Raw genomic sequence first — 13,485 nt, 5'->3', positions numbered from 1 at the left:
AAAACCATAATCTCCTTCTTCCATGTTTTCTCAGAAAAGCCAAAACGACTTGTCCACAAAATTCTTACTCTCTCGAGTTCCTTTGCGGTTACCGTGACCTCCCGAATCGTCTGAACTAGCGCCATGATGCCTTCGGTAGACATCCGGTAACACGAGCCTTCCCACGTACTGTAAGTCAGGCAGCGCATATTGATAGCGTGTTTAGCGAGGAACCGAAGAGACTGACAGTCTTCCTTCCATGCGTCCTCGCGCCCTGTATGGCCTAGGCAACTGCCAAGTAGAATGATGGAAGTCATATGTGTTAGTGTCGAAGGAAGCAGGACTAAGCATCTCGGTTCGATCCTGTAACGGGGCGGAGGGCCGTCGTCGAATTGGAAGGCAGTATCGTCTGTCAAAGGCCCATAAAACTCTACGTCATTGGCTCCAAACAACAGGTCCATCAGCTCCGTCCGGAGTTCCTTGTTCACCCTCAGTAGACTTGGCTCCATTATTCGAGTACGATACAGTTGCCGGGGCTTAAGTTCGACATGAGCCGACATGCCCTTGCTTGGATAACAGTCATCAAATTGCACCTTCGCAATCTTGTGACGCACTTCGATGTTACCTTCGTCTTCATGGGCCCTTGTCGGACACTTCCAAAATTTGTGTCGGACAGCCTTTCTGCGATAAGGGTAATCGTCACCGTCAATCCATATATGTCCCCCAACGGGGTACCCAAGATACGAGAAGATGATTTGCGGTAATTCGACAGGAAGATGGAACAGAATGTTCGAGGACGTGTTCGGAGGTATGCTCTTGGACGTCGTCGAGGGAGCGGCCATGACTGGAGTGACCCTTGGTGATAGTTCTGGTGGCATAGCGGGCGGATGTCAAAATTGTTGGAGTAGTGTACTGATGCGCGTGTGAGACAACAGCGATTGGTTCCTCCTAGTGTTGAGGAGAAATAGACTGTTGAGCGAGCAGGCACCTGGGCAAGGAAGCGTAAAACCCACGGCTTATATGTGTGGGCACAATTACAGGCTACTGCGCCGTACTGCGCCTTACTGTTCATTACTCCCAATTCCGCAGGCAACCATAGGCACTCCTTGATGGTCCGTCAGAGCTAACGGTGAAGTCGCAATGGCAGAGACGTGTTTCACTGTCAGTTCGTTTCTTTTCAGCTTGTGGAAGGGTAACTGTAATTCACGGCATCAAAGACGGCAGTACTAACAGAATTGAATGCGCCATCAGGTAGCTACGTTGTGTGGCACATTTGCTGCATACATACCATTAAATCCCACAAGCCAATACATACTCCTGCCTTGATATCATTGTTAAATGCGACACGCATTGTAGTCACTAGTGACACGAGTCTTTCGCCCATGCCATGAAACAACGAGTTTAGAAGCTAGCAACGATAAGTACAAATGTAAGTAGGGCCGTAATAGTCCCCCTCATCTAGAAGAACCTGGAAGTATAGCTGTATTATGATTTTCGCAAGTCGTGAGTGGCTTGTCGGCGATGGGTCGTCGTAGTACCATGGTTATCGCGATGAGATTTGGTCGACCATGGTACGGTACATAACTTGTGAGTCAAGTCGAAAGTACAAATTCTGCACTTGAGATCGTTCAGACGTGAACATTTGAACAACATGTCTCTCTTCATCCCCACTTACTATTATCCTCGCCAAACGAGCTGCATCATCCCGTACGACCCAGACCTGAACGAGGCAATAGGCTTCACGCCCGCCGTTGTCAAAAGATGGAAGCGTCTCCTGGCCATCCAGCGAGTCTTCAGCGCGCGTGTTCTATCCATGAGAGAAAAAGTGAGAGAGGCGACGAAGGAAATTCGGCGATTGAATAGAACCGGGGACCCGGAATTTCCGTATGCTTGTAGGACAAGGAGGACCTACCGATGGATGCTTCCGTATTTGAAGCGGCAGCTATTCATGTGCAACAAGTAAGGCTGAGATGAGAGATTGCCGTACGGAGAACATGACGCTAACGCTATCGCAGAGCCATTTGTTCGATCATGAGAAACGCAGACCTCCCTGGATATGCTTACAGCAGTTGTCGCTCGCTCACATCAAGGGTCAATGCTCTGCCGCGGGAACTCCAAGACCTCGTTTTCGATCACTTGCTCGGTCGGAGGTATAAGCCGTATGTGCGTGATCACAAATTTAAGCCATATGTGCTTTATACCCAGGATAGGGTGAGCCTGCAGAATGGTATACAATCCCACATCAACTTGGAAGTTCAGTGGGGTGACCGTATGGCCAGAGAACGCACCCAAGGTACCGTCAGCCAATGTCCCACCTTTTGGAAGGAATGTAGCCTGCATGATGAGATACTGAGGTTAGCACGGGCTGGGATAGACTCAGTAGCAGTAGAGTGGGACCATCGAAGGACCGGAAACCTTGAGCTGCGGTATCCGGTTTTCGACACGCCACACTTTATGGACAGCGAATTTGCACATCCGGAAATGGTAGCCGCTCTCGTAGAGCGAGCGAGATACAAAATTGTAAGGAAGACAGCGCGTACGATCTTTGTCGATTCCAACGCACTCTTCCACTTCGGTACAGCATACTCATACGCTTTCGGTATACCCCTCGCAGGTTTCTACAGCACTGTACATCTTACCATTTGGCCAGGCCATTTATTGGGACGCATTCGGCACAACCGCAAGAAGATGCATGAGAAAGATTGGGAAGCAATCCCGGTACACTTACGGTACATAATGCTTACAGCGGCGGAACCCATGGAGAGGTATGGTGGACGCTTGTGCATCAGGGCCTCCCCCCCACGTTGGGATTACTTACCAGGAACTTTCGACACGGAGCGGTACAAAGCTATGTTTGAAAAGGTTATTGAGGAGTTGGAAAGCCGAAAGATGGCTGTGATAGACTTCTGTTGGATGTAGCAAGTGAGACAGAAGGCAATGAGGCTCTACTAAATCGATCTGGCTTTCCATAGGGCCATCATTCGCTCATAAGAGGCATACACGGGCGGTCGAGTGCAAATTCAAAGGCTTTCGCAAACTCGTTCTGAGATATGAGGGGATGTAAATGTCTTGATGATTGAACAGCGATAGCTGGCCTGGTGAGCTGACTTGAGCTGATTCGTGCCCTGTGGGTTGATTGTAGCCTCCTTGCATGTTGATGGTCTTCATCTGTAAGACATGTAGTCAGCGAGGTCATCCGCAAAGCCTCTTCTGAGATGACCGTATTAGCGCCACCATGCCCATAAATGGTGGATCACTATTTGTATCGAGCGCCTGGAAGAGGCAGTATATTGGGGACTGCGCCCTGTGAGGCGTCTTTTCTTCGTGAGACGGTTCCAAATGTGTTGAAGGCCTGGTGAGGTTGAGGTGTGACGACCCGGCACCTTCTCCGTTTGGGGCTTGGCACTCCCATCCAGCAAGCGCGTCAACACAACAATTGCTGGCGGCGAGAACTTCCAGTTGTGGACCACCGAACATACGAGAAGACCAACGTCCTCAACAATCGTCCCACCGCCCCGATCGCAACGTCCCGCTCGCATCACCACCCTTTTCGCATGAAATCAGAAATGAGCCTCAGGCCAGACCGGCTCGGGTCCCGTTTTCGGTTCCAGGCCCCTTGCTCAGCCCGCGCTTTACGAAGGCGCACGGCCGCCGAGGTGGCATCACACACAAGACAACGAATCTTCTCGACACGAGGTCACGCCGACAAGACAACTAATTTTAGGAGCTAACTTCATTGGACGCGTAATTAGTCTTGCCAACAACAACACGACGATTTTGCACCTGCGGCATACTAACCTGTCGTGGTGTGTTTCTGGGGATTAGCGTGTGCGGCACGGTATCGATTATGTATCAGCATAGCGAGGTCGGCGCGCATGTGCGCGTGGTTGGAAACATGGTTGGGAAAGCAACGCGTGGTTGGTGGTGCGCCGTTTGACGTTTGACGTTCGACGGGCGCGCATGAGGCCGCATGCTGCATGGGCAAGTAACGATGGAAAGTGGAGGATGTGTCAGGGTAACAGGCCATTGGCTGGGGAAATGACGACAAGATGTGCATTGTTCCTATAGGAACATGGTTTGTTTGGTGGAACCACACGGGCTGGAAGAAGCGAATTGGTTCCTGAAACCCGGGGCATGGCTGGGAAAATCTCGAGGCACAGTACCCGACCGCAAGCGCCTGAGGCAGACCACCCGAGTCGGCGCGACGGGATACAAGCTCCCATCTCGACTCTCACCGCAACGACGTTCAGGCATCCATGTCTAAGACGTTTATAAGATCGCCATCTGGACGCCTAGAAGCAGAAGACCATTGAATGAAAAAATCTCCGCCCACATCACGAACACGAAACATCCTCGCCACGGAGGGTTCTATAATTGGCTGTGGAGAACCGCTAAGGCCATGTCAGGTCGACAGTTCGCCTGTTCCGGGATAGCATGGGGCTCGCGTTAGGGCTGGTTGCCGGGTCAAAGTGGCGCTCCAGGGCCAGGGTTAGCTCCGATGCTTGTTTCTTGGGTGCGGGTGAAATGGCAGCAGAGGCAATAAAAGGAGGACGCGTCTCGCGCAAAGCTTGAAGTTTGCTTCTCATCTCGCATCACTCAATCACTACTCGCATCGTCTTCATCGCATCCTCACGACTTGACATATCTTCAGTCAAAGACTATCGCTTAGAGAGATCAATCGTTTCCACACAAACAACACACAACCGTCAATATGCGCGCCTCCATCTTCGTCTCCGCTGTTGCTTTCGCCGTTGCGTCGGCTCAGGTATGTTCATCATCATTTCACGATTCATGTCGAACACATCACTGATTTTCATCCAGGACTCTTCCTCTGCCCCTTCATCGTCCATCGACCCGGCTCCCCAGACCACCTACCTCACCCAGACCAACTCTCTCGGTGTCGTTACTGGCATGCCCGCTGCTGATACTTCCATCGCTACTCAGCCCGATGCCGTGACCAGCCAGCCTGCTGCCGTTACCACCCAGCCAGTACCCGCTGACATCCCCGCTGTCGGCCCTGGTGTCCACACTCTTACTCTTGCTGGAACCGGCACTGGCTCCATGGTCAACTCCACCCGTACTGTTACCGTCAGCGCCAACAACAGCACCACTGTCGCTCTTGTTGCCTCGCCCACTGCTTCCGATGCTGATGCTACCGGCAGCGGCAGCGACGCATCTGGCACTGGTGCCGACGCTACCGGCACTGATGCTGATGCCACTGGCACTGGCGCCGACGGTGCTGACGCCACTGGTGCTGCCGTCAACGTCAAGGCTGCCGCTGGTAGCATCGTTGGCTTCGGTGCCTTCATGGCCGCGTTCTTGTAAACGCTCCCCACACCAATTGATTTGTCGTTTCAGCTTCGAGAGTTTATTTTTATGAGGATAGCGGTCCTTGAGATACCTTGGGTTTTGCATTAGCATTGCGTTACACACCTGCATCGCAATACCATGGGCGTCGGCACTGGCATGTGTCTTTGACGGGAATAATGTCTGTTTAGTTTAGTCATGGCTTGGATGAAACCAATGGTCATGAGGTTGATAGTACTCTTTTTTGTGTACTGGATGGGAAAATATATCAAACATTCATACTCAAAACAACTTCTCTAGTGCTTGTGATGTCTTGTCAGACCTTGAAGAGTTTTTACTCGAACACAGAAGGTTCATTGATACAGGAACCCAAAAAGAGTGACCGACCTCGGCACACCTCAAAGTTTGGCACCTGCACACCCCGCCAACCACTCCTCCCAATCAAACTAAAACATGACAGCCACCCCATTCCCCAGACACATCCCTTCAATCCCCTACAGCGATCCCCCAAGTCGTCTCCAAACCCTCGACGTCTGGCTACCCAAGCCCCAGGAAGCCACATCCAAACAGAGCAACGATGCGCCATGGCTAATCTACATCCACGGCGGCGCCTGGCGCGACCCCCTCATCGAAGCCCCTAGCTTCACACCCACCATCACCCACCTCGCCGCCTCGCACCCTTCTGCTTTGGCCAAAATCGGCGGAATCGCAAGTCTCAACTACAGACTTTCGCCGTACCCCGACCACGCGACGCAACCAAGTGCGCCCGACGACCCAGAGCGCTCAGCCAGACACCCGCAACACATCCGCGATGTCGCCCGCGGAATCCAATATCTCCAGCGCGAATACGGGGTGAAGAGATGGATAGGAATAGGGCATTCCTGCGGAGCAACCCTACTATGCCAACTCGTCTCCGGTATAGGACTGACACCCGACCTTACCCCTTCGCCGGCTCCTGAAGCTATGATTTTGATATCAGGCATATACAGTCTACCGCTCATGATACGGAACCACCTCCCACCCACGACACCAGAATACATCTCGAAGATTTACAAAGAGTTTGTGAGGGGCGCTTTTGATGGGGGGTACATCGAGTGGCAGGCTGTCTCGCCGGTTGCGGGGAAATACAATAAGGAGCAGTGGCCGGAGGGGAAGCTGCTGATGCTTTGTCATAGCTATGAGGATGAGCTGGTGGAGCGGGCGCAGAGGGATGTCATGTGTGTTACGCTGGATAGGGAGGGGTGGAATATTGTTATGGAGGTGGGGGATGATGAGGATGAGGTTAAGGAGGAAGGAAGGAGAGTGGTTAATGTACGGGATCTGAAGGGTGGACATGATTGGATTTGGGAGGATGGGAAGCAGATTGCGGTGTTGGCTGCTGAGGCTGTGGAACGGTTGGTGTAAGTTAGAAGTTGAAGGGTGAGATGAAAGTGTAGTTATGTTCGCTATTCCCTATAGACATGCGAAAAGTGGAGTTCCAAAGTGGAAGAAGAGAGAAGACTCCGCGAATGATGCTTGCTTTTGGGTGGTATCCCATATCCAATAACCCCGATGCGGTCGCTTGCGGCTCGTTGCTATTTATACAGCGTGGTATAATGTACAGTCGTATCCCATTCCTATCCCATCGTCTCTCATACAAGGACGCTGACTACCTCTTGCTCAGCCTCTCGTCCATGACCCTGTTGATCTCGTTGTGCATCTGGTTGGATCCGCTCTCAGCATCGTTCAGCTTACTTTGGAGCTCTTGAACCTTCTTGCTGCTTCCGCCCTCGACCATCTTTGATGCTTGCGCCTTTGCTTGGGAAGCGTTGACGTTGCCGTATACTGCCATGGCGCTTGCGATCATGCTGCTCATATCGCCGACATTGCCGGGAACGACAATGCTTGTGCCCTCCTTAGCCAGATTACCGAATGCATCCACGTACTTCTCAGCAACGGAAAGCGAGATGGCGTTCTGTGCTGCGCCGCCACCTTGAGAGATGGATCGCGCAACTGCGTCGATTCCGTTGGCAGTCGCAGTAGCCTTGAGCAAGATAGCCTCAGCCTCTCCGTTGGCCATGTTGATCTGCTCAGCCCTCAAGGCCTCGGAGGCCAGAATGACCGACTGCTTCTTTCCCTCAGCGATGTTGATAGCAGATTGTCTCTGACCTTCTGACTCTAGAATCTCAGCTCGCTTGGATCGTTCGGCGGTGACTTGGCGGTGCATGGCTTCGACGACGGGTTCGGGTGCGTGGATGTCGCGGATCTCGTATCGCAGGCAGGTAACACCCCAGTCTTGTGCTGCCTCGTTGATAGCGGCGGTGATGTTGGCGTTCAGGTTTGCGCGTTCTTTGAGGACGTGGTCGAGGGAGAGTTGACCGATTTCGGAGCGCATCGTGGTTTGTGCCAGTTGGGAGATGGCGTACTCTGCGTCTTCTACACCGTAACTATGGGCTGTCAGTATCCTCGCTACACTCAAATATATGACATGCTCACCTCGCCTTGTATGCGTCAAAGACCCTGGTGTACAGGACACCATCCAGCTCCAATGTGACATTGTCCGCGGTGATGGCACTCTGGCTGGGGATTTCGAGGGCGTTTTCCTTGAGGCTCTTGACGTAGGCTATCCTATCAATGAAGGGTACCAAGATGGCAAGACCAGGCTCCAGTATGCGGTTGAACTTTCCCATGCGCTCTACAATCCATGCTGTTTGCTGTGGCACAAACCGGATGATTGTATTTGCAGGCCGACGGTTCTGTGTTGAGAAGTACGAAGGAACACCACCCGACTTAGAGCCGGTTTGGAAGGCAAATATGTTGGTCGGGTCTGAGGCGGAATGCGAGTTGAGCTGCGAGAAGCTGCGGGCGGAGGATGTTGTCAAAGCAGCAGCGAGCGGCGATATCCTTGAGGTTGCGAGTGGTCTTGAGCTTCGCAGTAGTCCGGAAGCCGTAGTGGCTGCCAGCCGTGTGCGCGACGCCATTATGGTGAGATTGGGTGCAAGCGATGATGATGTCGGACACGCGAAGCTCCAGAGTCATCGGCGAATCTGGCAGCCATCTCCGACCGCCGCATTATGTAATCTGCCCATCCCTTCTCCAGAGATGTTCTTTCCCCGCTTCCAACATCGCGATTTCAATGTCTTATTGCAAAACATTCAGCTATCTCAATGAACATACAAGCGCGGACTCACGCCTTAGACAGATCTTCCAGCACCGATCTCCATCCTCGAAGGCTTGAGAGCGTATCTTCACACAGACTTCGATGGATAAAACCATCCGGTTTGCATGCGCGGAAGGCATCCACGCTTAAATTCACTATGCGTCATCCTTCGAATGACTTAGATGGATAGACACATTTGTATGTCCAGGTGCGCTCCTCATGTATGACTCTTTCCATTTCCATGGTACTGCGGTGACCTAGTGACGATGAGCCAACCCTTCCGTATTCCATACGACTCACACGCAAGGAGATACTCACAGACGAGAAGTATCGCATCCTCAAGAGGCTCTGACGTTTTCGTTCTTTCCGAGACTCTCACCTTCACTCTTGCACACAGAAGCGCACAGGGCCCGTGCTTTCATCGCGCTTTCCTCTTCTGTTGTGTTTGCCTGGACTTTCTCACCTCTACTTTCGCATCGGTGACTTCCCCGCCGCAATTCAAAACACTCAACACACCAGCGGTTCAAGTAACGCAAGATGCCTCCGCAACGGTCTCAAAAAGTCGCTCCTCGCCATGATCTTAGTGACAAGCCCAAGAGATCAGTCCGTGGCCGACGCGGTTATCGCAAACACAAAAGCGGTCTCCTCAACGTCGAGCCCATCGGATCGGAGGTCGAGCTGTAAGAAACATCCTATTTGTAGTCATGTATTAACGGCACTGACCTTCCACCCAGAGCAAACAGCAATGCACGAGATTCTCCCCTCCTTCGCCTACCTGCTGAGATTCGCAACCAAATCTTCAGCCTCGCGCTCGGCGGATCACCAGTCAAGATGCCATCGAAATATTGGCCGATGGCGAAACGCGAAGAACATCGCGCGCGCTGGAATCTACTCCGTGTCTGTCGCCAAGTCTACGTCGAGACAGCCATGATCGCGTACACCACCATCCCCTTTTGTTTCATTTCCATCAACGATATTAGGCGCTATCTGAAGACGTTGAAACTTCAACAAGTACACACGATTCATTTTGGGGCTCTCCCGTCACAGATGACAATGGGACCCCTTGACAACGCTTGCGCCCGCTTCTTGCGTGCCAATACGCTCAGAGCCCTCCAAAAAGTCAAGATCACACTCCACATGTTGCGTAGTATGCATCCTGCTGAGAAGGTAGCCGAGTTGACCTCGGTGAAGGTGATGGTGGAGGCATACCTCCCGGGCAAGGAAATCGAGGTATGTGAGAGGACTCAAGGGGAGCATCTCAGATATTGGAAAGAGTCTTGAAGTGAGATCTGCGTATGCACTGACTCCGGTCATACTTCACGAAAGAGTTCTAAGAGAGCGCGAGGGCTGCGTAGTATCTGTTATCAGAACAGGCACGTGGGCAAACGGCAGAAAGATGTTCATCATGTGATTAGGGTGCAATGAAGATCAGTTGCATGATGGCATCTCATACTAGAGCTAAATTGAACACTTCCTTATAGTAGAAAAAAGAAGTAAATCACTTAAGAGTTTACATGGCGTTGAAAGGTTGCTAATGATCGCCCCCATGTCAACATAGACTGCAGGGTCTTTAGCTCTTTCCTTGAACGTGGTGAGTGGTTTTAATGTAGTTGGATCGTACTGCTGAAACTATCTTGATTGTTTGCTGAGACAGGGCACTCGATTGGAAGACTTGATCTTCATCCAAAGAACCGCAGATTTGCCTGTTGCCGAAATCCCCTCCTTCCTCAATGGAATCAACCTTAGTTGTCGCTACAAATCCGGCGCTACCAGGCCTTTGCAAATGTAGCAAGAATTGTTCCACCGACCATCTTCTATCACATTCCATCCACCGTGCTTGTAGGACAGATAGTAAGGGCAGCAAGTATGCTTCTCCTTCACACATCCACAGTCCATCCATATCTCACCTCTCTCATTCTTCGTCCACTTCACCACACTGTCAATCTCTGGATACGCGCGGTACAGTTCCTTGCGCATCGCCTCCCATACATGCTTTTTGATTCGAAAGCTCCCCCGGAGCGGCCCATTTGGATTAGACACGAAGGTCTCGCCCATCAAGTGAGCTTCCTCGAATTGTTCGTTCACTCGCGTGAAGTTCAGGCTCCAATCTCGCAGAGTCCACTTACCGACATCGTCCGTGTGAGGACTGTGAGTATTGTACTTTCCTGACATGTCCCATACACAGCGGAAGCCGTTGGTTTGACATCTGATGTTGATATCGAAACCCAACTGCCGGAGTTCGTGGAACGGGCCGCTCAGCGAGCGAAATAGGTGGGTGATGTTGCTGGGTACGCCTGCCGTTTGATCCTCAAATTTGAAGGTGACAGGGCGAGGCTTTTGGTTGCGCAGAGATGAGAGCGCATCGATGCAGCGGCGAAGTTCTGCGTTGAAGTTTCCCGGTATGCCTATACGCTCTAGACCCTCGTTTCCGTCGATCTCATCCATGCAGTCGAAGACGATGACTAGACCCATATTTCCTAGGAGCTCGTATAGCGTGACGTCGGAGTGGAACATCTTTACTGTGATCAGGTCGCGCAACTTTTTCCACGACACGTGATAAGAAGACCAAGAATCGGAACACCCTCGGGCAGTAATATCAGTCCCATCTCTTCTCCCAAAAGCCTTCAGCATCTCTGTTGCCACTTCCCTCCCCCCAAACCACTCTTTGGCCAAGTTTGGGAGAAAGCAGTCAAGCTTCCCAGGGTAACCATAAGTCCAGGGCTCTCTACGTCGATTCTTTCTGTCGTCTCCACAAATAAGCCCGTTGATGAGTGTTTCCTTGCATGAACCCAAGGCCCAGAGCTCATCATAGATCATGTCGCGAAGTTCGCGCGGCAAGACAAAGAGCCTCGCTACGATTTCGCGATGTGCAGCTCGTGAGTAGCGTGAGAGGGCCTTTTCAAGCTCTTCCATCTTGCCGTGATGCTTTTGTCTTTTAAGCTTGAGCGTGACTTCTTCAATTGTAAAGTACGACCGAATTTGTACCTCTGACAGGAAGGATTTTGCACAATACCATTCTCGTGTAAACCGGAGTTCTTTGAGGTATATAGCTTTGAGGTATGTAGAAACTGAACTTCGGAGGAGAACTCGAAGATTGATGTTTGCACACCTTTTCAGGTCTAATTCCGCGTTCGCCCTGGCTTTTGCTTTGCCTTCGATGACCTGTTGCGACGTCATTTTGATGTTGTTGTGATAGTGTGTTCTTCGTGTTATTGGTATTGCTGAGATGTTTGTGACTGTTGAGTTTGGGGAGTGCATTGGAGTTATAAACGAACCTGAGTGTGAGTCAAGTAGAACACTTTGGTCGAGAGAACCAGAGTACGCATACTCAAACAACCAATGGCAATTCACCAGAAGACCAAAGGCAATTACTTTGATCCAATCCATTCAATTTTATTTGCAATAGAGCTACACAGAACGCTTCCATCCACCTTCCGCTTCGAAGATTTCACCGACCTTGCTGCTGACCGCGAGCAACCGTCTATCGTGGTAGCGAGGCGCAACAAGCGATACCCCAATTGGCATCCCGTTCTCGCCCTTGAAACCTGGAATATTGACTACAGGTGTGTGCAGTGCCTACGCGATTATTAGTCAAGTTCTCTCCAGCTGGATACGCGAATGCGGCTTACCGTCCAGATTAAACAAAACGCCGCACTGCCCGTCTTCTCAATACCAAGTGGCGCCTCATCCGGCACACTTGGTGTAAGTACCGCAGCGTATCTTCCAAGTATCTCATCGACAACCGGCCTCGCTGCCGCAATCTTGTCGAAAGCTTCAAGCTGCGCTTTACGCGAGATCTTCCCGCTGTTCTCAACGTGGCCGACGAGCTGTTCCGAGATCTTATCCTTGGCCACCGTGTACTCTGGCAGAAACGCGGTTCGGCCGTCAGAGTTGAGTACGGCCGCGTGCCACGCCGGAAGATCGTTAAGGTCATCTGGTAAGCTTATTTCCTCAACCTCGGCTCCGCGCGCACGAAGTAGCGAGACGGCTTTGTCAAGTGCGGCGGAGGTGCCAGGACCTACGTTCGGCCAGACCATGGTCTTGAGAAGGGCAAACTTCGCGCCTTTCACTGTGAAGTCTTTTGGAGGTGGCGCATCGTCGTGAATGGCGAACGTATCGGCGAGGAGTTCTAGATCAGCCACACTACGCGCGTAGAGGCCCAATGTGTCCAGGATCAGAGAGTAGATCTTTTGGCCTTCGCGAGTAATAGAGTTCCATGTGGGCTTAAGGGCATAAATGCCATTGTACGAGCCAGGACGGATGGTGCTACCACCAGTTTGGGTCCCTAGGCCGATGGGTGCTTGGAAATCGCCTACTGCAGCACCAGATCCGGATGAAGAGCCTCCAGGCGTGCGTTTTGAGTCGTGCGGGTTTCGTGTCTTTGGGCCTGTTGTGGTCGCAGCAAACTCGGTCGTTGTTGTTTTGCCGAAGATGAGTGCACCGCTCTTGCGCAGTATCGCTATGGAGCCAGCGTCTACTTGAGGCGCATCATTGACATATATGGGTGAATTGAATTGCGTTGGCATTTCTACACGGTTAGTTGAAATGGATGAAAATATGGTTCTGGCAGCTCACCCTTGGTGTAGATGACATCTTTGACAGCAATGGCTACGCCGTGGAGGGGACCGCGCTCAGATTGTGGAATGGCATCGAGCGCTTTCGCTTGCTTGACAACATATTCGGCGTCGAGGTACGCCCATGCTTGAACAGCTTCGTCACGTGCTTCGATACGTCCGAGGAGTGATTTTGCGTATTCTTCGACTGAGGTCTCGCCCGCTTTGATCTTCGCCGAGATCTCTGTGGCCGTGAGCCTATAAAGATCGGAGCTCATGGTTTGATGTAAAATGGCGATTGCAAGAGTAATTTCTGTGTAGGCGTTCGATCGTGCTTCCGTTTTGCTTTCTCAGGTTGGTTGTGATGTCAAGAAGAGGAATTGGAGAAGGGGTCTTTGAAGCCGTTGGAGTTGGAGACACATCCAGACGCCAAAGGCAGCGACCTGTCAGCGTCAGCGACGCCATCGGCCCAAAAAGCCCGCATCGTGATAGGGAGCAATTGCGTGT

General features: G+C 51.7%; 5 protein-coding genes across 5 annotated transcripts; 2 read left to right on the top strand and 3 right to left on the bottom strand.

The window, feature by feature from the left end:
* Nucleotides 1–4,690: 4,690 nt before the first annotated feature.
* J4E86_011229 (uncharacterized protein) lies at nt 4,691–5,304 on the top strand (the record flags this gene model as incomplete). Its single annotated transcript, XM_051451723.1, has 2 exons — nt 4,691–4,744; nt 4,801–5,304. The coding sequence occupies 2 exons, from the start codon at nt 4,691–4,693 to the stop codon at nt 5,302–5,304; spliced, it is 558 nt and encodes a 185-aa protein (XP_051297118.1).
* Nucleotides 5,305–5,739: 435 nt separating this feature from the next.
* On the top strand, nt 5,740–6,690 carry J4E86_011228 (uncharacterized protein; the record flags this gene model as incomplete). The annotated part of the gene is made up of 1 exon (XM_051451722.1): nt 5,740–6,690. The coding sequence occupies one exon, from the start codon at nt 5,740–5,742 to the stop codon at nt 6,688–6,690; it is 951 nt and encodes a 316-aa protein (XP_051297117.1).
* Nucleotides 6,691–6,934: 244 nt separating this feature from the next.
* Nucleotides 6,935–8,246, bottom strand: J4E86_011227 (uncharacterized protein; the record flags this gene model as incomplete). Its single annotated transcript, XM_051451721.1, has 2 exons — nt 6,935–7,712; nt 7,762–8,246. 2 exons carry the CDS (start codon nt 8,244–8,246, stop codon nt 6,935–6,937), a joined length of 1,263 nt encoding a protein of 420 aa, XP_051297116.1.
* A 1,931-nt stretch (nt 8,247–10,177) lies between these two features.
* On the bottom strand, nt 10,178–10,939 carry J4E86_011226 (uncharacterized protein; the record flags this gene model as incomplete). Its single annotated transcript, XM_051451720.1, has 2 exons — nt 10,178–10,200; nt 10,333–10,939. 2 exons carry the CDS (start codon nt 10,937–10,939, stop codon nt 10,178–10,180), a joined length of 630 nt encoding a protein of 209 aa, XP_051297115.1.
* Nucleotides 10,940–11,833: 894 nt separating this feature from the next.
* J4E86_011225 (uncharacterized protein) lies at nt 11,834–13,256 on the bottom strand (the record flags this gene model as incomplete). Its single annotated transcript, XM_051451719.1, has 3 exons — nt 11,834–12,001; nt 12,055–12,953; nt 13,001–13,256. 3 exons carry the CDS (start codon nt 13,254–13,256, stop codon nt 11,834–11,836), a joined length of 1,323 nt encoding a protein of 440 aa, XP_051297114.1.
* Between the last annotated feature and the right edge of the window lie 229 nt (nt 13,257–13,485).

The sequence above is a fragment of the Alternaria arbusti genome (genome assembly GCF_024043155.1).
Source record: "Alternaria arbusti strain BMP 1465 chromosome Unknown scaffold_31, whole genome shotgun sequence".
Classification (NCBI taxonomy): Eukaryota; Fungi; Ascomycota; class Dothideomycetes; order Pleosporales; family Pleosporaceae; genus Alternaria; species Alternaria arbusti.
Note: the sequence above shows the minus strand (reverse complement) of the source record. Positions and strands in the feature narration are given on the sequence as shown.